Source organism: Ammospiza nelsoni, chromosome 2 (assembly GCF_027579445.1).
Source record: "Ammospiza nelsoni isolate bAmmNel1 chromosome 2, bAmmNel1.pri, whole genome shotgun sequence".
NCBI lineage: Eukaryota > Metazoa > Chordata > Aves > Passeriformes > Passerellidae > Ammospiza > Ammospiza nelsoni.
Genome location: NC_080634.1, coordinates 86906667 through 86934028, shown reverse-complemented (window position 1 = coordinate 86934028; position 27362 = coordinate 86906667). Strand labels below are relative to the sequence as shown.

General features: G+C 37.5%; 1 protein-coding gene across 1 annotated transcript in view; it reads right to left on the bottom strand.

The window, feature by feature from the left end:
• The window catches only part of OCA2 (OCA2 melanosomal transmembrane protein), a 186344-nt gene that overhangs the window by 76400 nt on the left and 82582 nt on the right, over window positions 1-27362 (bottom strand). The window contains exons 15-19 of the mRNA XM_059465987.1: window positions 24983-25121; window positions 14903-15035; window positions 3813-3960; window positions 2309-2366; window positions 786-894 (exon numbers count right to left, since the gene is read on the bottom strand). Of these exons, the coding sequence (XP_059321970.1) occupies window positions 786-894; window positions 2309-2366; window positions 3813-3960; window positions 14903-15035; window positions 24983-25121 (587 nt within the window). The remainder of the gene's footprint in view (window positions 1-785; window positions 895-2308; window positions 2367-3812; window positions 3961-14902; window positions 15036-24982; window positions 25122-27362) is intronic.

Here is a 27362-nt window from a genome sequence, read left to right as displayed (position 1 = left end):
TCTTTCAGCCACTGAGATAGAAGTATATAGTGTGTAAATTCAGATTGCATGGAAAAAAATTTATTTGAAATTCCATAATCTTGAAGAGCTAAGCAGCTAAAAAAATTTTCATTTTTTAATGGTCAATGGATAGGTAGGTTTTATGACTATCTTTAAGTTAAATGTGAGATTCTACTTGGTTCTGTTTTCAGGTTATGTGGAGCTTTTTCTCATAGAGATATACAACTACCTGTATAAAAACCTCCACATATAGATCTATATATAGAAATTACACACAGAGCTACTTTCTTTTCACCCATATGCAATGTCCTCCAGTTTTTATTTTTGGAAATGAATTACTATGGTGATAAGGTTATGGAGACTGTAAATTATACACAGAGCTTTCTATACTTAAGAAATGATGCCAAACTGCTTCTTTGTTCTCCCATTGAGTGATTATCTTCTGATCTCCCTGATGCATCTTGGTCATTCACTCAAACAGTGCAAATGATGCCAAGGTCAAATTTGCTCATTCTGTAATGTTTAGCCAGCTCATTAGTATTGGAAATCCAGAAAATGAAGTCATGAGCACTCTCTGTTACTCCTGCTGGACTAACTGGGATGTGACTGAATTTTTCAAACCTGCTCTTCTCTTCCCAGAGAAATTGCTGCTTAACCTGGTAAGATTATGAGGACAGAAACATATGAAAAATTACTTTCTGAAAAGATCAGGACTCAGAAAGATATGGCTGGCTTTTTTTCAGGGAGTTTGCTTATTTTACTTAGAACAAAACTAGGAAACTTACCAAGATCTAGGTAGATGCCTGGAACAAATGAGTTGAGAAAAAACATAAGAATAACACATCCCAGCACTGTCAGACATTTGATGAGCAGAATTTTGTCTGTTATTCGGTGCTGGAGACAGACAAGAAAATAGAATTAGCAATTGTATTAAAGAAGAAGCTATGTATTATGCATAGAGTTCAGAAAAGCATGCGTGAAGTGCAAACTTCTGTTCCTGTATTGTATATTCCTCTTTAGCATAAAAGACAGAACTACCTGAATAGTTTTTATAGGTGTGCTTCTTATGCATACCTATAAAAAACCATGAATATGTGGTCCAACAGGCTTTAAGAGATACAAGTATCTAGCACCTGCTGCATACATTCAGCTGTACTCAGGGACCCCCTTCACAGCTTCAGTCCAGAGGGTGAAGCACTGTTGAAATGCAACTCCTACCAAAGAGGGCATTCAGAGCACTCTGTGGTTGTGTGATCTGGGACAAAATCACCCTTCTTTTTTCAGGTGTGCTTTGAAAATCTGTAAACCACTCTAGAGGTCAAATCTTTCACACCTCCCGTACAGCTCTCATGTAATTGCCAAGCCCTTCATCTCTACAGAGTTTGTACACCTCTGTGCCCAGCTTCTGTTTCACTGTGTCAATCTCCTTGTGTCCTCAGCCCCCACACCCAGTGCTTTCTGTCGTGTCTCTGCTTTCACTATCACTCCCAGGAATCCCTTTCTCCCAGACTGAGTTTGCCTCCTGTTTCATGTAGTTTAAAGCTCTACTAAAATACAAGTAAATCTCTGTTCTTTAAAAAGTTTGCCTCTTATCCAATGCCTTGAAACAGGCGTAAAGAAAATCTGTTGGGTTTGGTCTAGGTTGGTGTGACACTTAGGACAGTGTTCTCGCAGTAAAGGACTTGCACACCAAGGAGTCCAATCAGGGACCTGAGCTCTCAGACACAGGCCTGATTCATTAATGATGCCGGTGAGGTAGAGAGAATTTAGATAGAGAGACCCTTGGATAATTAAATTAATCCCACTACAGAGTCTCCATCTTCTCAGTTTCAGCATAAAGACTTAAGCAGTGCTAGTGTGTGCACAGCTAGAAGAACAGGATTTATCAAGTGGTTTATCCCTATCTGAATAATAAAAGCAGTAGTGTCACCAAAATGCATTAAATTAGAGTCAGCATTGGGAACATTAGGAGGAGTGTACTGTATTATCATTCATCATGGTTACAATTTATTGACATCTCCTAAGCCTTTCTGATCATGGACTTAAAATTTGAGAAAACACCTCTAAGCCATTACTGCATTCTTTAAGTTATAGTTTTCTAAGGAACAAAAGTACAAAACCTCACCATGTGGTTCAGTGATCTTGTCTGACCAAGAAGACAACCACCCTGGCTGGCTGCTAACTTTTTGGCAGTCAAATTAGCTACTGAATTAGCTAATAAATTTCCATTAGATTTAAAGCACTATCTCTCTATAAAGGCACAGCTTCATTTACATGAATACTGGGGAAAAAAATGGTATCTACTTACGTTTTTCTGAAGTTCCTGTATATTTGTTTCCCAGTTTTTATCTTCTTGTGAAATTTGTCTGAAAGAAAATGACACCTACTTTTTTCCAGAGTGAAATCAGAGCTCAGCCAAGAGCATTGGAATAGATCCCTCTCATCACATATAGATCACCTCTTTCCCTGTGTGGAGTAACCCATACCACAAAGGAGTCGTGGCCATCTTACATCCAGCAGCAAAATTCCCATGAGCATTCACTTCAGACTCCACTTTTGTAACAAGCTCCGCTAATACACAAACCCTTCTGTTTATTAAGAAAGCCACAGGCTGAGAAGGAGCTGGACTTCAGGGTATGGACCTCAGTATAGGATCTGGCTATCTGCAATGTGTAGCTCCCTTAACAGTTTCAGGAGCTGGTGTGTGTGTGTCCCACTGTGATAAAACAAGGGTCGTGTGCTAACATCAGCAAGTCAGAACACACGTGTTGCACATTTGCATTTTATAATGAAGTTTCTAAGATCCAAATAACTTCACTGTGTTATCGGCGCAGTTAGGCCTCCAGCAAAAAGCCTTGGGCTTTGCACTTCAGGAGCTCTGTTGTTAATGCTAATGAATTTTTACATTTCTGTAAATGTGCTGTGCTGGAGGAATCCTGATTTTCAAGATTAAATATACAATTTTTATTTGTAAGTCAGTAGGATTCTCTTTAGAATATCATAAACTCTGAGAATCTTTAAATCTTTCGAAAAAGAGGCAATTTTAACAGCCTTATTTGTCTTGAAGTATTAATACTCTCACTCAATTCAAAATACACAATATCAGCAAAAATTATGCAAACAATCTTATTTTTGGAATAGTTCAAGTAATCATATTTACATTTTCTTGCTCAAATTCTTTAACAAAGTTATTAATTAAAATTAATTATTCCAATTTCACTTTAGGAAATTAACATCCAAAATATTTATCATTGCTATTTTCAATCATCAAATTCCATGGCATAACATCTGTTTTTACTAGAATCTAAACAAAACAAGGTTATTATTCTTTTTATCATAGTTTACGTAAACTTCTTTTCTATACATAAAAATATGTCTGCACTCAGGTTCACAATGAAATTTTGATTATTAAGTAATTGTAAACCACAGCAATTCACTGGTGAAATATTTTTCAAACTGACCCATTCACTGCAGACAATTTGAAATTTTCAGTAAAAAAAAAAAGAAACTCCAGCATCTTACTGTGCTGAAGCCACAACTGTAAGGGGAAATGTAGTTATATATTTGTGATCTTTTTAAACCGAAAGCTGCCTGAAATTTCTAGGCCTTTAATTTTGGGCCATATTGACAAATATATTTTCCAGGCCTTACACATCAGTTTTGTCCTAAAATAGTTTGTGTTTCACTGAGGCTGAGAGTGGCTGTTCCTATCGGTCCAGGCATCTGTCTCCTCAAGACAGAGCTAGGAATGCAGGTCTTGTTCCAGTGAAGATCCCTGAAATGGGAGATTAGACACACTGGTCCTTGCTTACCTGTGAAATGTCCTCAGCTTCTTCCTCAGGAGCATCTCCAGAGTCAGCACCTTCTGCATCAAGAGACATTTCACAGCAGTCTCCTCTCTGCTGGCTGGGTTGATGCGCTGAGCTGTCAGCCTCCAAACATAGATCTCATGTTTCAGCTCTGAAAAAAAGCAAAATTGCATCAATGTGGAGTCCAACACGTACAAAACCAGAGATGGGTAAAATATGTGTAATGTGCTCTGGACTCAAAGCTGTTAAAGTTATTGGGATGGTTTCCCAACACATTTCCACTCAGGAAGATGCTTTTGTCATTCATTTTGCAGAGCTGAAGTGAATGAAAAATTAATAGAAATCTTTCAAAATTTTAAATAAATGAACCACAAAGTCTTTTTTCAAAGAAAAAGAAGCACTGTCTTCAAATGCTTGCAAACATCTTCAACAAGCTTAAGGGCTAAAATTGTAGCCCATTCATTTTTCAACAGAAAACAAACTGTTAGTATCCATTATGATACTGCTAAGAGATACCAGTTCCCAGTGTAGTCAGGAATTACAGCAAATGCTCATTCACAGTATTCAAAATAGACAGCATGTTTCCACTCACTCTGTTCATACAAGAATTTTATCTATGTAAGGCAAAAGTGAAATTTGGCACTGTTATATGGATTAACATTCAATAGTATTTTAAAGGTTTCCTAAGAGGATTTAATTCTTAGGCACCGAAAATATGCGTAAACACAGCAACCATCAGTTTCCTGCTGAGCTGGATGATATCTGATCCTATGTAAATTCAGACAGACTGATAACACTTCAAAATCAGACTCTAGAATCTTCTCAGAAATTTCAGTCCTTTTTGATTATTTTTTTCCCTGTACTATTGAGGCCTTGGAGAATGACCAAAAAAAACATGTTTCTGTTGAAGAGGGATGTTAAACTGGGCATGCCAAAAAACCCTTTGAATTTTACAGGAAACCACTAATGAAATAAAATCAGAATACTCATTGAGAAACTATCTGTGAAAATGTTTCCTGTTGAAGCAATGGGATGTTTCCTCACCCTTCTTATCTGTTCCACTCAAATTTCATGTCATTGAAGAGAATATGTCAAGAATCTGAAGTTTTATATTTTTAGATTCCTGTTTAATCAGCAAGATGCTCTTGTTCTGAAAATGGATACGTAACTCTTTACATCATGTAAACAAGCAATTAGAATTATTTAAACAAAAATATTTAGTTACATAAGAAAAATTTAAACACGTTTTGATGTAGGCCATGTTAACATTTTATGCTGCAACCCTCTAGAGGGTGATGATATCTGCTATCAAACACGTTCAATTCACCAGTTTCCTTTACAACTATTCATAATGATAATGCAGAGTGAATCTGATAAAGATTGTCCATGAGAAGGAATTAGACTCAACAAAACTCAAACATTTAACAACAAAAGTGTGTCCAGAGTCTGATTGGTTGACACTGAAGAAAGGGATTTGCACAGCAATTGACATACATCTTGTATGGTTTGTGTCTATAGATCTGCACTCATCTCTCAAGGTGGTTGTGCTTGCCTAAATTTTACAGTGTAACACCACAAATATTAATTCACACTGTCAAAAGACAGTTTATACCTCAACCACAGATTCCAAAACTATGCCAAATCAACCACTTTCCTTTGTAATATATTTGGTGGTTCTTGCCAGAAGCATTATCTGAAACAAAATTATATTACAATACAGAAAGGTCTTGCTCAGCAAAGGATCCACATGACTTCTGGCCATCATTTATTTTTGCATAAACATTTGTGACACACACAGATATAACAGCAGTAATTTTCCACTCACAGAGGGGAAAAAAAGGCCTTTCTGTACTTCATTCTTATGTGATTTTTGAGTGACTATGACTGCAGCTTTGAAACTGTCATCAGTCCAAGGGAGTGTATTTGTCTTTTTCTCTGGCAAGGGCTCAAGAAGCATGAGCAACCAGTTTGCTGTTCTACTTCCCTACAGTTGTCTTTTCTGCAACAACTTTTCTGATGACATCTGCTCATCCTGCATTTCTCCCCATCTTTTCCAAGTGAAATTTCATCAAGGGTTTAGCTGATAGAGGGAAGTTGAATCATGTACCACCTAAATGAGATGCAAGTACTCCACAGTTATTTTCATACAGAGAATCTCTATCTTCTCTCCTTCAGAAAGAGGCAGCTATCTTCCCTGTATCTGTGCCACAAACAAATCCACAGAGTGGAAAGCACCATGACTCGTGTTGCAGATTCCTGTTCCACATCTGAAATGCCCTGGGGCTAATCTCCAGGTTGAGCAAAGTTGGACTGGTGCTTTGTGATCTGTGTTAAAAAATATATGTGTGTCTTCACATGGCTTTGATCGTGCCTTTATGTACAGCAAGTGCATGCTTGATTTTTCAGTCATTGGTTTTCCAAATCTCCCAAGAATGTGAACATCTGACCTGTGGAGTTAACTTCAGAGCAAACCGTACTTGGAAAATCAAAACTGTTGATATAACTTCTATACCACAACTCCTGTTGCAGTAATGATTTGTGCAGAGGTTTTCTAGGTCATCCACAGAATGTTTCTCCTACTTCTCTTTCATGAACACTCTTATAGCCCATCGTGGCATCGGGTGATACGCATTTATTAGAAATAGTGCTTTTTTTGAAGGAAAAATAATGCAGAACCTTGAAGTCAGCAACAACATTAACATGGCCAAAGTCCTTCGGGCCTTGCTATACTTTTCCTATTTCATAACTGCAAAACCATTTAGGCAGAAACCCCCAGAGACTGGGACCATCTGATATATTATGACATACTGTTTTAGACATGGACAGGGACTTAATGCTATCACAGAGTCTTATCAATCAATCTTTGAAATTACGGCCAAGACAGCACAAGGGCAGGATGTGGCTGCCACTGAACAGAATCACAGGATAGTCCCACACTCTGTTTCTCCATGTCCATAAGTTCCTGTGCCCCCCTCAGATGGGATCTAATGGTTATATAACACCAGAGTGAGCTCTCTCCACTCACTTTCCAGCCCAGTGTGCAGGGTTTTTGTAGGGTCAGCTTTATGGTGGATCAGCCTTCTATCCAATGTAACCTACCACTGTCAGGTCTGCTGCCAGTAACTGACATGGTGAGTCTGTGGCACGGCAGTTTCTCATTAAAGCAGCTAAATTAACATTTGACTGCAACCGTAGCACCAGTAGCCAAAGTGATAGAAGCAAAGCTGTTTAGTATGTAGTGATCTGGAGCACAAAAAGACAGGAGGGCTGCAGCTCAGCTCAGTCAGAGAATTCAGCTCATTATGATAACTAAAACCTTTGTGAACGCCATACATTCATAAAGCCCATGATTCACAACAGCAATACACCTAACATTATTATTTCCAACAAGAATATAGAAAAAACTCCATTTCTAACAAGAAAATAATAATTTTTTGCTTAGTTATAGGATCAGATAAAGGCTCCTCAAACATGTAAACCCTATGTTGCTAATCTGTTCTGACTTTGTTGTTGATCATATTTTGCCCTGGAAACCACAAACATTACATCCTGGACCCACTGAGTTTAACAAAATTTCAACTGTTGACCTGAACTATGACAGTTAAGATAAAATTTCTTCATTTTAGAAAATATTCTTTATTTGAAAACTGCATATTATTTCTGCAATCTGACAATTAATAGTCAGATTGATTTTCACTGGAGTAATCACGCATTCCCTCCCATCCAGCTGCCAATAACAAAGAAGACATCCTCAAAACCTGAGTGTAATTAATTCCCAGTCTCAGAATCTGAAAAGGCCAGGTTGGTTAATTGAAGATACTCAGAAGAGCATGACCAGCCTTGATGAGATGATAAGAATTATCATTAAATTACAATTTTCAATTTGCATGTGCACTAACTATGTAAACTATCTTTTTGCAAGAAACCCAAGTTTGCACTGCTGGGCTGTATCTAGCAGCATTCAAAGTACGTTCATCTGAATATTTGTTTAATTTTTTTCTCACATGTTACTGTAGCTTACCTATTTTCAGTAAAGCAATTATTTTTCATAGCCAAATTCTCAGAATGAGAATATTTCTGTTTAAATGTTAACTGTAAAGCAAATTAAGTATCATGAATTCTAGCTTAACTAGTGATAGTAATACCTATAACTTTTTATTATGTAACCAATCTTCTAAGCATTATTAGATGGTGTCATCTCCATTTTGTAAGTGCAGAAACTAAATCCAAAATTCAAAACCGATGAGTAGAAAAAAATCACCTTGAGGGATATTCCATTTCAAACACTTATGCCTCTCTCCTAGAGGCAGCACACCCCAACAGGACACAAGCATGAGGATCTAAATCTAGAAAAACCAACAAACAAAACAAAACAAACAAACAAAAACCCCACCCTGGAATATTCTTGTTTTTATTCCTTTGAATAGTGCAGTTGGTCAATAGTGTATAAGGTAAGCATAGGTATAAATATTGCAGAGTCTTCAAAACTACATCAAAACTTGTTTTGCCTTATTCACCTGAATACATGCAAAGGAACACAAGAAATGTGCACAATGCTGCATAAAGCAGTGCAGAGAATTTATATAAGCTTTTCAACTTAATGTGACACCTGAGGCCCCATTTGGTCATAAAGGCACCTAATGCCAGCTCAGCTACCCAGCATGGGATTGCATCCATCACATAGGAATTACAGGGCATCCTCATCCTGCAGCAAAGCAGCTGGAGCCTGGGCAGAAAATCACGTAGTTCATCATTTCAAACACCTAAATTACTCACCAGGAGTCATCTTCCAAGTAAGCTGGAGCAGGCTGCAGCAGGCCCACGAAAGAATCTACAACATTACAAGCCTAACCCTGATTTTATATGGAATAGTCAGTTTAGTATGTCTATGATGATCACTAAGGACTCGGAGTAATCCACAGATATTAAGGTGAATTAGAGTTCTCATTACATTTCAGGATGGTTGATAAAGATATACATTAACCTTCAGTTGGCTTGTTCCTAAATGACATGTTGGATATTTCTCTCTCAGGTAACATGGGCTCTGTTCTCATCTCTGGGCAAGTCAGGCTTTAGAGACACAAACTTATTTTGGTGCTACAGCAATTCCCCATCTTTTAAATACATCTCAATATATTTAGGTTCTCTGTGTGCTCATTAGTACTTACTTAATGTACTTAAAATTCTTTATTCTGTTACACTGAGAATGGCACAAGGAAGTCAAGAGCCAAGTATTTTGAGCATGCATTTATCTAAAATTCTACTCTAGTTTGTTTCAGGAAATTTTTCTCAGGTGTGAAATCTAGAAAGATGACTCCAGCTTATTATCAAATAGTTTTCATTCAGACTTGCCAATGAGAGCCAATTTTGCTGATGTCTTCCATTAAACTACAAGTCTCCCTTAGAAAAAACAACCTCTCTTAAATTCACTGTACTTTCCTCAAACACAACTAGATACATTCCAATCCCAAAACATTTAGCACAAAATTTAACTACTGCTGATGTCCTTTCAATATGAGAAAAGGGGCCACAAGCCACCACTTAGAGATGGCATTCCTAAGGATAAGGAAAAAAGAACCATAAAAATATAAAGCCTCAAGAGGACAACAGTCTTTTGGAAAATTTCAAAGGGTAGTGCCTCTTCTAATGCTTTTAAGAGGACAAGATGAAGAGCAATACAATGCAGCCTGCTTCAGACTCACCATAACTTTTATCAGTGGTTTAGAAGTAAAAATGGCAATATATTGAACACGCTTTGATAAATGAAAATAGCAGAGCAATTAAAAGTCTGTCAAGCTTACACTTGAATTTGAAATGCCATCACAGTGAAAGCTTTCTGCAACAAATAAACACAGATAATGTGTTGCATAGAACTAAACAGTTGTTTTAAGCTCTCTGTATGAGGAAGACCTTATGATCTTCAGAGCCATGAAAGTGGAAAAACTGTCATAGCTTCACTCAAACACCCCAATGGAAAGGCTCTGCCTTGCCAACCACTGTATACCTGTGCAATCCTTTCACAGCTGAGGTCTGGATCCAAAAACAGAGGGGCACAGAGGCTGTAAAAGAAACAGGAGCTAGCACTAAGTTTTTCCCTCCCATCAGTGATTTTCCAGTACTCATTCCTTATATGCAAAATGAGTATAATAAATTGTGAGGTGCTGCTCTATTGATTCAGAATGACACTATATTATACCTTCTTTCTGCATAAGACTGGTAAAGTAATATTACAGCTGCCTTCTTATGATGGCTGCATTATCAATGCACTAAGCAAATAATATGAGATTGTCATACTCTCCTTGTTTTGCAATGTCAGAATACTATTTTTATCATATAAAGACAAGAAGAGGCAGATCAATGTTTTTCTTTTTCCAAGGGGAATACTCCATCAACTCTAAAGCAGTTCAAAGGACATATACAGGAATTAAAGCATAAAATTATTGAAAATATTTTAAAATACAAAAATCTTCAATCTGTGGCAAGTAAATAGCTGTACTTCTTTTCATTCCTGATCACCAAGAGAGCTATTCAAGGTGCAAATAATTAAAGACAGCTTTTGCTTTTCATTTTCAAACATAAAGCCATGGCCCTGGTAGATTCTGATATATTATCCAAAAAGGACTAAATACGGTGTCTGAAGGGACATTGAGACTACCTATTTTGTTTGAAACTGATAGTCTTACTGTTCTTTCAAATAAAAGACACAATATGTACCAGAAATATATTATCATAGATACCAAGAGAATTCATAAGAAAGCTGCACCTTTTAGCTCAGCATGCTAACATTCACAGTAGGAGAGTTAAAATGTTAACTATTCACTATTTGGTGTTAATATCTACAACTGAATTGCAGAGAAGAGAGAAAAAGAGATCACACAAAAAAAACAAAACAACACACATTTTACTGTCCACATTGGTACTCAAAATTGAAAAATATTCCCCATAAAATCCAATTAAATTAGCATCTTCATCGAGGACAGTAGAGTGCAATGCATATTGCAAAACTTTCATTCAGACTGAGCCTAAAGTTGAATTCTTGAAATGAAAACATATTGAAATATTCCTTTCTTTGGACATTACTATCTTCATAAACTGCTTGCTGCTTTCCTCACTTGAACCAGCTTCCAACATCTAAAATAGTTGGACTATTTCCAACAACACATTAAATACCAACTATGCTTTACTGGCAGTTAGTAAAATACTTACATAGGCACAAATGCACCTCGGGACAGAGATTTGCCAATTTACTTAATTCAGCTACATCACTGATGTACCTTTCACTGATTCTAGTAAGAAATGGTTCCTGAAGTTACAAATATCTTACCAGCAAAAATAGGACTAAAGACTGTTCTTTGACCCTGAGCAGCACACATAGTGATGTTTCACTGCACCTTATCCTGGGTGCCCTCTGTGTCCCTGCAGTGTCCTTGTGGCCCTAGACTTAACTATTATTTTAAGTCAGCTTTTTGCATTTCAAAGTGTCTAGCATTAAGTATTGTAGGTTTTTTTGCAAGTCACCACAGTGATTCTTTCCCTCCTCCTCTCCCTTTTCTTCTCTTTGAGAACATCTGTAGAACTTCACGTGGAAGAAAGAAACAGATTTGCTCACTCATCTGGTTACTGCATTTCCCATTGTGGGAAACAGCTCTGTGTTTTTCACACATTAAGCACTTTACATATGACTATGATTAATTAATTCCTTCTGTTGTCAGCTTTACATGCTGACTCTCATACTACCATCAGTATTTTCCCAGCTGCTGCAGTCAGTGAGTTACACCAGAGGGAATAACACGCTCTCCCGTCTCCTGCTATTACCACTCCCACTTAAAGGGTGGATGTCTTTCAGCCTTGGAAAGTTGGAAAAAAAGAGCAAGCAACAAAGTAGAAATGGGGGGCTGGTGCCAAAGTTGTGCTAGGAGAAACATCTTCCTGTCTGGCAAAAATGGCCAGTATAATAATATTTGTCACCAGAACATGTGCCAGTCACTCTCCTGGGGATAGCAACCTTGCCAAACACTGAGGTCCATGTCTCCACAGCTTGACGGGTGAGATATAGTAGTGTATTGCTACACTTCCCAGGAACTAAATAATGTATTCTTAACCCTTAAAGGAAGAAAAAACTCTGGTTTCATCTTTTCAGAGTGGCAGTAGAAATGGTCAATTTAATTCCTTGTACACTCAGATATTATTTCCCTTACACATTCTTTTGTGAAAATGTAGATACATACCAACTTTTCAAACCTTCTCAGATTACTCTTCTAGCCCTAGCATCTTCTGCTGCATCACACAGAACAAGGAGCAGGTTTATCAGCTAAAAGACATTCTCAAAAAAGTCCTCAAAAATCCCTTAATTCTTGAAGAATATTCGATTTTCTCTCTCATGGATGAGTTCTTCAGAGTCTTTTTTTCTTTTGTTAGCTACCTCACCTAAAGCCACTGCAGACAGACAGTGGCTCCTGGGGAAAGAACAGGTATTTTTACTGCAGCAGAGGTGCTGCAAATCAGTCTGAAAGCCAACAGATTAAAAACACTGGTAACACATAGTGTTGAAATTAAGCTAAAAATGTATCTTCATAATAAGAACACTGTCCATTTTAAAATTCATACTAATCCATTTTAATAGTCTGTGTATCCTAAAGCAGCAGAAAAAAAAAAAAAAGCTTAAAGCACATAGTGCACAGGGATAAAAAAAAATCTGGGGAGAATAATATACCAATTAAATCTCACATCACTTGTTTAATTGCTAATTGAGGGCAAGGTGAGGAAAGACTGGTATTTAGTTGATTAAAACAGCTGCTTCAAACAAGGCATTTGAAGTTATCACAGAACCATTTCAACTGGAGATGAAAGGACCCCCAGAAGCACCTTGGAGGCTATTCTGCAAATCCAAACCATGACAGCTATCTCCAAATGGAGCTGTATTGGTCTCTTTCTTTCTCTTCCTCACTCACAGAAATTTTCAATGGAAAGAGTGGCTCTTCAGCTTTTGCTCTAATTGAACAGCTCCTGATTAGGTTTGCAGCCAAGGGCAAGCAGCTGATTACAAGAACACATGGTATAATGATTAGGAGACTGCTAAATCTGACCAGACTAAGGTGCAAGCAACAAGAATTACCAAGAAATTAATTGAAGGAAATAGGCTCACTAGAGTTTCACTGGAAAAAAATAATATGTCAGAGAATAAACAGTACTATTCAGATTAATTTGAAAAATTTTCATACATACTGTATTTCTTAAAAATCCAAAACATATGCTTTAAAATTTTATAGCCAAAAGGAAAAAAGTAGCAATTCCATGTTCTAAAAGATATATTTATAAAATAATGGTATTATATTGGGATCAATACTGTTTACATTTGGGAGAATTAATTTTCTTGATGGCTTTTTGAAAAATCATAATTTGTAGGGTGTCACTGGGAAAGAATCTAAGCATGTTAGGGTCTGAAATAATTTCTTTATTTCTCTTGCTCTCTGGATAAGACCTCTAAGGGTGCAGAAAGCCACAGCAGTTTTAAAATGAAAATGCCTACTTTGTACCAGACAGATATATAGGAGAAAGAGAAATTCTCCTTAAATGTCTTAGAAAATAGTTAATATAATATCTATAAAACCTTAAAAATATTTTTGATCTAAATTCTGGGAAGTACTTTGGCCTTTAGCAATACAGACAGGTAAACTGAATGCACCTCATGCTGAATAGACACCGAAGTCAAAACCACAAATCTTCAGAAGATCTTCCTAAGCAGGGAAATTTTTTCTCTGACTTTTCCATCAGATGGGATTTGAGACACATGGTATAATCTACTGAGGACAGAACTGTCACTTCTGGCTTTTAATAAAACCATAATCCTCAAGCAAATTTCCCCTGGAACAGGGCAAGGCACTACAGGTACTACTCCTTTTGCCTAAAGGAGATACCTATCATTAAAGTCTCTGCCACAGTTAGTCACCTTGGAGGCTCCTTATAAGAGAAAAGTAGACTTTTAAGGCCTGCAATATATCTCTTCTAGCACAGACAGCTCCATTAGTCTTGAAAAGCATTTATCTTTCTCCACAGATAACAAATGAAGCCAAGATATATCAGCAGCATCAGAAGTTGTCCTCTCCATGATAAACAGATGCCACACACACAGGTTGAGAGACATCATACAGGACATAAAAACATGTGTGGCATGGTCAGTGGAAGCCTAGATCTTAAGTCTTCTGCAGCCAAAGGTGAAACAAGCATCAGTCCCAGGGAAGAAACAGTTCTACTTGACTGTCTTTGTAAAAAGCTTGCTAACAAATTATACTTACTGAAGTATTTCTCACCTTGTAAAGAAATGGTGAACATTTTGGAGATTAGTATTAAATTTCAGCACTGAAAGAGAAGCCCTAGAACAATAATAAAAACTTCAAAATGACTGAATTGAAAAACATAAAAGCATGAAGACAAAGAGGGACTGACACAGTCGACAGTCATTGAAACAGCTTTAAGAAGACTTCTGGAGACTATTGAGGTGAGTGACATAAAAAGACATAGATTTAGTTCTACTGAATTGTAGAAATTATGCACCAGGGAAATTTAAGGTAGGAAGAGCCACAGAGGCAAGCTGGGGAGGACTTGAAAAGTTCTTCTTTGATGAAATGTCTTTCACTGACCACAGACCAGTAAAAGATTGCTGAAAAATTCAATGGAAGAAAATCATGAGCAAAGGAATACATCAGTGCCCTGTGTTTGTTGTAAGGGAAACCTGGAATATTTTTAAATCTGCCTGTGAACTCAGCACCTTGAGCAGATATCATCTGTTGCAACACAGAACATCCTGATACTCATACCTACGACTGTAATGAATGATGAAAAATATTCCTGCAAATTTTGTAAGATATTTAATAACTCATGTCAAAACCTCAGTCTTAGCACCAGAAAAACATCCAGTTGTAAAAATCAGAAAATACCACAACTAAAAATAAAATATTAATTATTAGTTGAAAAATTAATGTTCAGATAATGAGGGGGGTGGGCACTTCCATCTGAAGACATTGTAGAAGCCACTACTCGGTTTCCATTTAGCACATATTCTGTGTAACGATATAACTTTTTTTCACACTTACCAACAATTTCACTTGGCTCCTTATTGTAAAGTTTTTTGTTCCAGTAAAGAAGTCTGAGAAAAGGAAAGGAGACCAGAACAACAAGGCAGATACCCAAAAACATATGCCCTGTGAAGGCTGCAAAATCCAATCCCTGAAAATAAAAACAAAAACCTAAATTAAAAATCACTTATTTTTCTATATTACCTACAGGGAAAAGCATTCAGCTTTATGTATGTTAACAATCAATAATAAATATAAAGCAATACAGTAAGTTCCAAGTACAGTATCTGCTGTATTTCATCTGTTTCAAGGAGACAAGCCACATTAAAATTTAATTCAAAGAACATTGCATTACAAGTTACTCTGAAACACACCTAGTGTTCCTGAAATGTACAGTAAAAAATCCAAACTGAATCATTAACATTTACTTCTCACTTAAATTACTTTAAATTCATTTCAAATCACTCAAAGTCTCAGGAATAGTTGAATTTTAATTACCAGACTTTGTTTAAACTGGTGAAAACAGAAATGCTTACAATAATTCTATTTGAACCATTCTTCTACAACAAAAGTATTATATATCAATATTGTGTTTATTCCTCTTTCTGGTTAATAAATGAACCCAATTCTTTGTATTTTGCACAGTGAGACCTTAAAATGAAGGGGTTTTTAAAAAACAGAACGTATTAAAAGGCTGAACATATTAACTTCCAAGCAATAAGGATGCACAGTGACAGTTTGTCCTAAAACTTAGAAGTTTGCCATGCTGTGAGTAGGACATTGGACTAACTGACCTCTAGGGTCCCTTTCAATTGAGTTTTTACATTTTAACATGTTGCACACATTGTAGTGGATCAGGGTTAGCCTTTGGGCTGGGCTTTTCTGGAGCAGCCATGACTTGCCTGTCCAAAAGAAGTTACCCATGAAGCTCCAAGGAGGATCACATCCAAGGAGTTTGGTAGGAGGGAACTCTTTTATATCCAAAAACAGAGGCTGTCTGGTGATCCCAGCAGAGCAGACCTGTGACACCTGGAATAAAGCATGGCTCAAGGCCAGGATAGTCCAGGTTGTCCCAGCTGAAATTTCAGAGCAACCACTGATTTCCCAGAGACTCTGGAGAGTTAGTTGATTGTAGGATCTCCCTGTGACACACCACTATGTCTCTATTGTTCCCTGATTTTTAACTATGAGCTTCCTATAGGCCCTTTGGTAATTCCAATGCATATTAAAAACAGCTTCCCTTGTAGTATCAGCTGTTACCTCCAGTGTGTTAAGACTGTTGGAAACTTGCTGCTTTAAATATGTGTTCTTCTATATTGTCAAATGTTAAAAGAATTTATGTGGAAATTTCCTAGTTGAAGTGTCTCTGGTTCAAAAAAGGAAGAAAAAGTTTCTCTATTGCACCACAGGGCATAATAAAAAGACATAACACAAGAAACTGATGGCAGTCATAAAGAACTTTCATAGCCAGATAAAGATTGGTGCTCTTTGGCAAAAAAAAAATCCATAGCTTGCAGACAGTCAAATAAATCTCAAACAATAAATATGTAGACCTAGGATTAGAATTTGATCCTATTAAAATACAGGTTTAAGCTTCCTGAGGTAATATCATCCCTACTTGCTATTTAATAGTAGATTCCTTGACTCTTCTACTCTGCAGACACTGAAAGGTGAAACTGTACCTGTCCATTCATTGGCCTTTTGCTGTAACTTAACTACAGCCATTGCTTTTATGGAAGCAGAAGGAAGACTCTTCAGAAACTGGGATGAGATCATTTTAAGAATTTGACAGAAAAAAGTGACACCACAAAGAAAAATAATGTACCTTCATTCAGTTTGCCTACACAATAGGTCAGCCACTTAGGCGTCTTACATCTCTGTAAGACAGTTTTTATAAAACAGTTTTTACAGAGATTGGCCTCTGGGCATCAAGGTAAGATTCAGAGCTACAGGAGACATTTCTATGAGGGATGAAAACAACATTCATAACTCTAGGAAATTTACAAATGAATAAAAAAAGGATTCCTGCAAAGGCTCGGTGTTTGTGAGACCAATCCCCAAAGTATATAAGCTCCATATCCCCCATGTTTATTTCCTAAATGAAAACCATTGACAATAAATTGATAATAAATCTATATAAATATAAATATATTTAAATATATCTAATATATCTAAATATAGATATGATTCTATCTGAACCCATCTCTATATGGATTGCCTCTAAGATTATAGCCTAAAAGAAAAATCATAAAATTTTGGCCAGAAAAATAAGAACTTTAAACCTAAAAAGTTGAACTGGCTTTAGTTCAGAAATTTTCCAACTTTGACAGTGTGCCATTAAACAACTCAGGAAGTAAGAAAAATCATTATTGAGTTTTGTACGGTCTCTAAAATAGCAAAGAGAGGTAGGAAGTCAAAGCTATTTAAGCTGTAAAAACACTGAAGCGACACCAGCCAAAATGGAAATGCCTAAACCCAACTGAAAAAAAGAACTATCCTCTTAAAGAAAAATGACTGGAAAACAGGTGGTTGAAGAGCAATAAAATAGTTAGGAGTAGTCAGATTATACTCAGTACGGAATTACCAGAATGAGGAAAATTACTTTTGCACTCAGACTAGTCTCATAAAAAAGCAGTGGAGATGAAACTTTTCTTAGACTGGCCAGCTACTAGGCCAAATATGATGGTAGAAATTCTCTGTAGAAATACACAGAAATAAAGATAAATGCTAAAGTAGGAAGTAAAAAAAGATAAATAGGAACCCGATGAATTCTTGGTAGCCCTCAAGTTTAAATATGTGATGTCTTCGTCACATATTAAAGGATCTTGACTTTAAGGAAGTAGCTTATTGCAAGTAAATACAAATACAAAAAGCCAGTTGCCTTTACATTTTTTATTATCACACCTATTTCCTATTTCAAAGGAAAAAGAATTGTGTCTGGTTCCTGAAATGCCACGATGCAGAGGCTTCTCAAAAAAATGCAGAAGAAGAAATACATCACTTGAAACCCACAAAATTAATTTCTTGATGAAGATAATCAGCTCAACCTAGAAGGCAAACTAAAATGCTGAGGTTTGACTCATAGCTGAAAGGAATTGAAATAAGATAGAGATCACAGTACCCTGAAAAAAAAAATCAGGATTAACACAGCTTCATGACATAAGAGCTGACGTAGATAAGCCTTGAAAGTGATTTGCAGACACCATCACAAGAAGAAAAAAAATATCTACTAGATTTTTTGGCATCCTATCCAAGAGCTTATCCAAAATTTCAGAGGGAGTAGCAGGGCTGAGATTCAGGATTTTGTTGAAGTTCATAATATCAGCACATTGATCTTTCATATCTCTGAGATCCCTGGTGAAAAAGAAAATATGCTGCTCTGCTCTTACTGCATAACAGCTTTCCAATTCAGCTGAAACAAAATGTTTTCTAACATGGAGTGTGCCTATTTCAGGACAGAGCTTGCATGACAGGGTTGTCAGTGATAATGTGAGACTGGATTCAGCTCTCTTCCCACCCCTTGCTCCCAGCTTTCCTCCCCATTACCTCCTTGCCTTGATCCACAAGAGACAGTGAGTGAAAATGAATCCTGATCAGCCTTGGACAGCTGATGCCCTGTAGCCATGGAGGCTGAGGGCTACCAAATGCACCCCATTTTATGGCTGATATCAGAAAGGCTGAAATACAGTGAAATACAGACAGCTGCCTTCCTTGATGCTTTGGGCTGGGTGCTTAACCCCAGTCTCTCTGCAACACAGGGAATATGTTTTCAGGGAAAAGGAAGGCTGATTTCACACCAAGCATTGTCAGATCACTGGTAGCCAGCTGGCAGCCTCTTGGGGAACTTTAGAAGACTAAAAGATTTTCGCTGTACCACAGATACGATGGATGCAGCAGAGGATACCTAGGTCATGGCGCAATTGCTTCATCAGTTGCCCCTGTTCCTTTTCCCACACCCCAGAAAGGACACACAGCTTCTCCACAGAGCCTACATTCATAACCTTTGTGGCTGTGGATAGCACATTTTATACTTCCTGAGTCTTCTGCGTTGCTGGGGCCAGGATTCAGCATTGTAAAAAAGCATTAAAGTGCTCCCCATGTCTCCTGCATACAACAAAAAGTCATTTTCACAAAGATTTTCTTTTCCTGCACAATAGACTAGAATAGAATTGACATGCACAATAGGCAAGAAATATTTTTCTTCCAGGAGATTTCAATCTATGAGATAAATATAAAACATGCTTCAAATGTCCCTTACTTGAGGCTATGATGATTGTGTCAAATTCTTCGTGTTTCCCAGTCAGGAGAAAATCTAAAGATTTTGTTTTAGCAAGACAACAGCCTAAAGGTTCTACTGCCTACAGATTCAGAGCTGAAACAGAGTGGCAATCTTTACTTGGTTTATAGTTTAAAATGCAAAGTCAAATATATCAATTTCATATTAGGAGGAAGCATCATATTGGTCTCCTAAAATTCTAACTTCTTATCATCTTGGTAATTATTTTTTTCATTGCTTCTGGAGATGTGAAATTAAATTCTAGTAATTCAGACCTTTCCATAAGGAATCTGCCTATTTGGAGCAATGAGAAAGCAAAACTTATAGCTTTCTATGTGCAGCAATTTGGGGAGCAGCAAGTACTGTTTCTAGCCAGAATTCCCTTACTTAATATTTTAAAATTAATAAAATGAAGAAGAGCAAGAGTAATTTATTATTTCTACACTGGCTTAAACATCCCTTCTAGCTGAGTGACTAAGATCTGCATTGTCTCTCATGGGAGCTGCTCATGATGTCACTGAGCCAGAAACCACTGATGGTCTAACACAGTTACATGAAGATAATGTTTATTTGAGACACTGATGAATCTCCTTTCTTGTGTTACATTATACTGTTTAATGATTACTACATGCATAGATGGTAAAAATACTGAAATCAGAGGTAAGCCCATACATTTTAGTTCATGCACTTTAATTGCACTAATAAATGTAATTTTCTCTTGAGAAAAGGAATCAATCAAACATCAACAGAAGGGGTAGAGTTCTACAAATTGATTAAAAGTTTTACCAAGCTTGTATCCAGAAAACTCAACAAAAATAGCCTACTAAACTATGGGAATCCATTTTACCAGTGCTTGAAATATCTGTAAAGCTTCATAAATAGGATTTTCTCTTTTCTTTTTTTTCAGAAGTACCTACTTTCATTCATAAATTTTTGATACCATAATTTCTCATTAAATATAACCAGCTAATATCACATCATGCTAAATTCCATCATGAAGGCTGAAAGTCTGTAAAAGGCAGCACAGGAAAACCTGATGTCTGTCAGTTTTGCAGGAAATTCCTGTCAAATGGCAGGAATGCCAGTTTTGTTCAATATTTTTATTGACGATATGGATGAGGGCTTAGAGTCTTTTATTAGTAGTTTCGCTGATGATACCAAATTGGGTATGAGTTTAGATCAACTAGAGGGGTGTAGGGCTCTCCAGAGAGACTTGGAACGGCTGGACAAATGGACAGAATCAAATGGGATGAACTTCAATAAGTCCAAGTGCCGAGTATTGCACTTCGGCCATAATAATCCCCTGTACCGATACAAGCTGGGGATGGAGTGGCTGGATAGTGCCCAGGTGGAAAGGGACCTGGGGGTGCTGGTTGACAGTCGATTGAATATGAGCCAGCAATGTGCCCAGGTAGCCAAGAGGGCCAATGCCATCCTGGCCAGTATCAGAAATGGTATGGCCAGCAGGAACAGAGAGGTCATTCTTCCCCTGTACTCGGCACTGGTGAGGCCTCACTTGGAGTGTTGTATCCAGTTCTGGGCCCCTCACTTTAAGAGGGACGTTGAGTTACTTGAGCGTGTCCAGAGGAGGGCAACGAGACTAATAAGGGGCTTGGAACACAAGCCATATGAAGAGCGACTGAGGGAGCTGGGGTTGTTCAGCCTGGAGAAAAGGAGACTAAGGGGCGACCTCATCGCTCTCTACAACTTCCTGAAGGGTGGCTGTGGTGAGCTGGGGGTCGGCCTCTTTCTCCGGGCGACAACGGATAGAACAAGAGGACACAGTCTCAAGTTGCGTCAAGCTAGATGTAAGTTAGAAGTAAGAAGGAAATACTTCACAGAAAGAGTGGTCAGAAACTGGAATCATTTACCCAGTGAGGTGGTAGAGGCATCATCCCTTGAAGAATTTAAAAAAAGACTGGATGTGGCACTTGCTGCCATGATCTAGCTGAACAGTTAGAACATCGGCTGGACTAGATGATCTTATAGGTCTCTTCCAGTCTTGAAAATTCTGTGATTCTGTGATTCTGTGATTCTGTGATTCTGTGATTCTGTGAATAATTCTGAGTGGTATGCTGAAACCCCCAAATCCTCATCAGACATCTGATTAACAGCACAAGCTTTATCACATGCTAACAAAACAGTAAATAAAAGGATATAACCTAGTGGCTAGCATTTGCTAAAACTGCCTTTGCTTTTATGATTACTTCTTTTATTCAGATTTAGCTCGGACACACCAGTGCACATGTTCACTATCGCTTTGTTCACAGCATCATTTTGCTCTGGAGACCTCTTTGCCATCCATTCTTTAAAGAACTGGAAATCACACCCTATGCTTAGAGCACAGCAACTTCTGATCTCAAAGGTGTGTTTGTAGAAGTTCATGAAGCTCCCAAATACAGAAGATTTGCTGTTCAATCCTTCTGAGAGCAAGAACCATATCTAACTGGTTCATGCTCTATTGTGCATACACACATGGAGTTCCTCAAGTCTGAAGCCCATATTTCTTCAAAATAAAAATATAATTTTGTTAACAGTGGCCATTCTGTAGCAGCACTCTGAAGATGATAAAACATTAAAAAATGTTTTCTATTCACTAAACAAGTTTTCCATTTGCTCTTATCCTGAAATCAAAACATAAAAGCTGTTTTGTGAAAATTCTTCCAACTTCAACTAAGAACAGCCAAGAACACAACAAATCTTCCTCTCCTATTATGCAAATGTTCCACTGATTCCAGTCATGATGGTAGGGAATATGTCAGGATTATAAATTAACAACAGCTAAAAAGAAAATATCCTTTTGACATTCATTTGCATCTCAAGACAAGTAAAGAGACTTATTGCTACATTTTAATGAGCAAAATGTTACAAAAACCTTATTTATTCAAACATGGTTTAAATAAAATATTTTTAATATTATGCTAGTTTTCCCCAGAAGCTAGGGAGAAAAGTCTCTCCATCACCACAGTAAACAGAAAGTAAAACATTTCTAACACTAACCAGATAACAGCACCCAAAGTAACAAGGCTGCATTTCATTTCATATTGATATAAAAGCCAAGGTTTCCTACAAAAGTGTAAACTTGCATAATATTTTACTTGAATACTTTTAGAGGTTGATGTACAGCAGTAAAAGTTCAGGAAGACTGGTAAAATTCTCCTCCTGACAGCACCTAAACAAAGTAGAAAACCAGATCATCTACATAGGACAGTTCACTATTCAACTTCCTGCAGGGGCGGTTGTCCAAGTACTCCTGTACTTACTGTGCAAAAATGACACTGAGAAGAGAATGAAAAGAAGAATTTCAACAAAAATATCAAGTAGAAAAAATTTCTAGAATTTCTAGAATGTCCAAAAACATGACCATAATGCTAAGAAGAGGTAAAAATCAAGTATTTTCTATAGAAAACACCGTAATAGAAACTATAAAATATACTACATGAAGGAGTGTTTCTAAGATGTCATTAATGCATTCAAGAGCTTCTACCTCTGAAATAGTTTAAAAAAAAAAAGAAATAAAATAAATTTTACTTGGTATTAGTGTAGTAGGCTCTGCTCTCCATGCATTTTAGACACAGAACTGTGCTAGCTCATGTTACCCTTCTGCACAGCACCTTTTACTAGAAGTAGTTTCACAAACAAGACAGCAATGTCTACATTTCTCATTCTGATCTAAAGAGAGCATGCTGGAGCAGGTGGACAAAATTAGGAATGCAGCTATTAGTTGAACAGCTCAGACTGTAAGAGGCCAGATGGTCCAGCTCCCTCTCTGACCTCTCTCTTGGCTTTATCCAGTTACCCCAGCCAGCACTCTCCCAGGCAAATCTCCTTTACAAGGGGTGAGCCCTAAGCAGTGAGGACATACCCCAGACCATGACACTCTGCCTCAGGACCAAGGATAGGTCTTTGACCCTCTTTTGTTTATATACATAGATATAATAATTGAGAATATAGAACAGAAGCAGTGTAAATTCTGTGACCCTGTGTTGAACCTAATCTATTTCACTACATTCTTATTCCTGTGATGCAGCAGAAGATCTGAAAATAATCCAGACTGAAAACATCTGGAAAGATTTTTGTGCTTGTTTCTGATACAGAATTTGCTATAATATCATATTTGCCAGGATATTTATACATCTGAGTTCTCCTAAAAATATCAATAGCTCAAACAAGAAAAATGTAACATGGTTTCTTTTCAATTGCAATTGCTTAATTATCTCCCATGTTTATAGCCACTTCTACAGAAATTATGAGTTTCTGAGTATTTAGGAAAATTACCTGCATGGCAAGTGCTAATTGTTCTCTTTTAGATCAGAAGTTTTAAATAGGTGCACAGATTTCACATCTAAACTTTAAAACTTAGCTAGCAAGTTCTCAGCTAACAGTAAATATTGCAGTCTTCAAAGCAGCCATCCAAACTAGCCAACTGCAGGACATTTCAAAAATTTTGATGGCAAACATTCAGTTTATTAAATACTACAAACTTTCAAAGACCATTCACAACCTGGACAGTACTTAATTAATTTGAGTGCATTCAATTAATTAGAAGAGATCTTTCTTTCACAGAGCAATAGAAACATAAGTGACTCCAAATGCAAAAAAAATCCAAAACATAAACTTAGGATTTTGTACTACAACTCCCTCATCCACTTGCACAGTTGTTTTTACACTAGCTCAATGAACACTAAATTTCTCTATAATTTTTTTTTGGGGGGGGGGTGGGTTATGACACCTGCCCAAAACAGAAAGCTCCTCCCTGGTGTCCTTACAGATGTGCCCATTACATATTTTAGTGCCTGTTCCATGGTGCTGCATGTTGGTGAGAAGAAGGGCAGATCTGCCCCATGCCAGGGGATGCTGCCCCTTGCATCCTGAGCAGACTGCCTCCCTGCTGCCCCACAGCACACCAGGGAAAGGGGGTGGCAAACTGTGCCAGAGGCAGAAGGAAGGCTTGATGCCCTCATGTTCAGGGGTAGCAGGGATAGCTGAAAGCACAGAAAACTCAGTAAACTCAGCTCCATGCTGATGCTGAGGGCTGCGAACACTTGCCAGTAGCGCCACAGCCACTCCACATGGCAGAGAGACCCATGTGGGTGGGAAGAAATGGTGGGACTGGGATGCTCCTGCTGGATAGCTCATGTCCTGCAGCCCCATCCAGCACCGTAGCTTTCCCATTGGCACCAGCCACCCAGCAAACAATAGAAGAGCCAAGAGTTGGAAGCTGAAATCTGTCTCTGCAGCCTGGAGATAGCAAAATGTTGTCAGGAGGTGGGAGCCAGCTGCAGCCTGTGCTGCACGGGAGAAGCACCCACCCCCCTCTCACACCCCACATCCCCTTGGGCTGTGCTTGAAGGATAAAGTGCCTTATGTGTGTCATGGCTCTACAGGGGCAGAGCAACCTCTCTGTAAAATGTCAAATTGTCTCAGATTTAACTTTTGGAAGCAAACCTATACAGAGAAAATGGATGGATTTTCATCTTCATTTTCACATTTTTGTTTTTTTGCAACTTGTTGCCCTGTCTGCAGCCCTTCCTTGTTCTGCTTCTTTCCTCACTTTGCCATTAATAAGGAAATCCTCATCAACAACAAAAAAAGGAAACTGGTATTCTCGGTCCAGATCAAAAAGTCTATTCTTCATCACTATTTTGTCCCCAAAAGATCACTCTCTTCTGTCTGATAATCCTACTAAAAAAGAAGTAGCATGGCAAAAAAAAAATGGATTATGTTCTGTTTATATGGCTGTCTGGGGGAAGAGAAGAATCAACATTGCATAAGTCAACATCACTACTTAATTTTAGTAGCCAAACAACTGCAGTACATACCCTCCTCCTCAGCTCCTGCTTTGAAACAATAATCACATTTGGAGGATCCCCAACAGCAGTGGCAGCCCCCCCAATATTTGTGAAGATTACTTCTGCAATCAGGACGTGCCTAGGATCAAGATTAAGTACTTCACAGAGCCTGCAGTGTAAAGACAATGAAATTAACTTCTTATCCCATGGATAAATTACCTTAAATATTAAAATGCACAAAAATTACAAAATGCAGTCATTTCACAGACAAATGGTAAGATTTTAAACATAATGTGTCAATAAATGTTACGTTAAAAAGCATTTATTGTGCTAAAGCAACTATAACAATGTAAATGAAAATTTATGGATTTTCTTTACATTTAAAATGCAGTTATTAATGCCAACAAAATTGAGGCATTTAATTCAAAGTAGTCAACTATTACAAGAATCAGACTACACAGAAAATAGCATTTCAAATTTTCACTGTGATACAGCTTCTGAAACCATGGTCCTTAAGCTGCACTGACCTGTGGAAAACTATTCTGGTCAACCACAAGCTCTGCACTCAGCAACAGTGATTAACTTTCTTATGGGAAGCAGTGGTAGAGGATTGTGCAGGCTGCCTATTAGCCATGAATCATCTATTAGAGACTTCAGCTTTCAGGCTAGTTTATTCAGTTTATTCTGTTCCTATTTTCCTCCTTCTCTAAAGCTTGATCATGAGTATTTCTATCTGGGATGAAACAAGCAGAAAATACACATTCCTTATGGTTAAAAAATTCTCAAAATGTTTTTAGCAGTTCAAATATATTAAATACTTCTTTGGTGGGATGACGCTTTGATAAGAAAAATTACTTGCCTCTTTAATAAGAAGCCTCTTAAAGTGCTCTGACAAACACAGGGGTTGACTCAGTAACCTCATGATCTGTTTGAACTCAGAGCCCACTTACGCAGAGTAATCTTCGCACAGATTACTCCAACTCACAAATTACATTTACGCACACACCCGCGTAATCCGCTCTGTCCTGAACTACATGTTTGACTTTAAACTGGGGCTCTGCTAATAAAAGCTGAAAGTTAAAGTCACACCTAAGCACTTTGGAGTAAGAAACAACTGCTTTCTTCCTCTCAACTTATCAAAAAGTTCCTCCAGAATGTAAAGATGGAGGCCACACTTAAATTATTGTCCCCTATATCTCATAGTCAATGGGGGAAAGAGTGTGCAGGAAGAATGCTTTCTCACTGCAGTGCTCTCACACATTTCCCTGAAAGAAGGGTTGAACTTCACTGTTTAGCCTAAGTCTGTGTTATTAAAACCTATATTTCAAAGGGAAAAGACTATTGCAAAAAAGCTTAACCTGATTCACTTACACTATCACCAAGAGTGCCAATTTAAAACTCAGAAAAAACACTCTGAGATGGCGTATATGTCAGTACATAAAGACTCTGGAAAATAATAACTGTGCAAAAAATACACTATTTCCTCAGCAGCATGAAATCATTCAGTTAAAGGGCACTTTGTAGCGCTACTGGTTCAAATGTATCAGTTTTGATACAAGACCACAATTGTACATGCAATTTTGACTCCATTGCTCCTTGATTTCCCAGTATTTCCAAATATAAGCTAAAATTTTCTTTAGTGATTCTTTCTTTTTGATGGGCCTAGTGGTATTTTAAAAAGAGAATTCTAAAGTAAGAGAAGGTTAAGCCCAAAGTGTAAATCCATCAGAACATCTTAGCTAGATGTCAGGATCTCAGTTCCTCAGTTTACCTATCCTGGTTATATAATTCCTCGTGTGTAAAAACATTAGCCATTTCCACTTCTCAATAACAAAGTATCTTGAAAATAAGCAACAGCCAAAAGGAGGTAGTTATTACTTTTTTTAGCAGGCTACTACAAAATGCAGAGTGAAACAACTATCATGTTTTAGGCCTTATCATAGGAAATATAAGCCCTAATGTTTGCAGAGTCAGTACGATTTTCTGCAAGCTTTATCTCCATGGCAATGGAGACCGCACAGTGCAACACAGTGAAGCTGCAGACAATGGCAGTAAGATAAAAAAGAATATGACCCCCAGCATGAAGCTTTTTGAAGTAAGCAATTATTTGGTTTTAGTAGGTGAGATAAAATTTTATTTTAGTTTTGATAGTGATTCAAATACAAATGTTTCCCACATACTGAGTTTCCCCTTCTTCAGTCTTACAGGCTCATTTAGCATAAAACAAAAGGACTTAGTACATATTTAGTACAAAAGTCCATTACTTAAAGGTGACTGCAAAGGCAGAGGCTCTCCCTTCACAAGGATCCACATGGAGAAGATAAGAGGCAACAAGTACAAGGGAGAGATTTCACCTCAACATAAAAAAACAAAATTATGGTGGAAACAGTTAACCACTGGAAAAATGTCC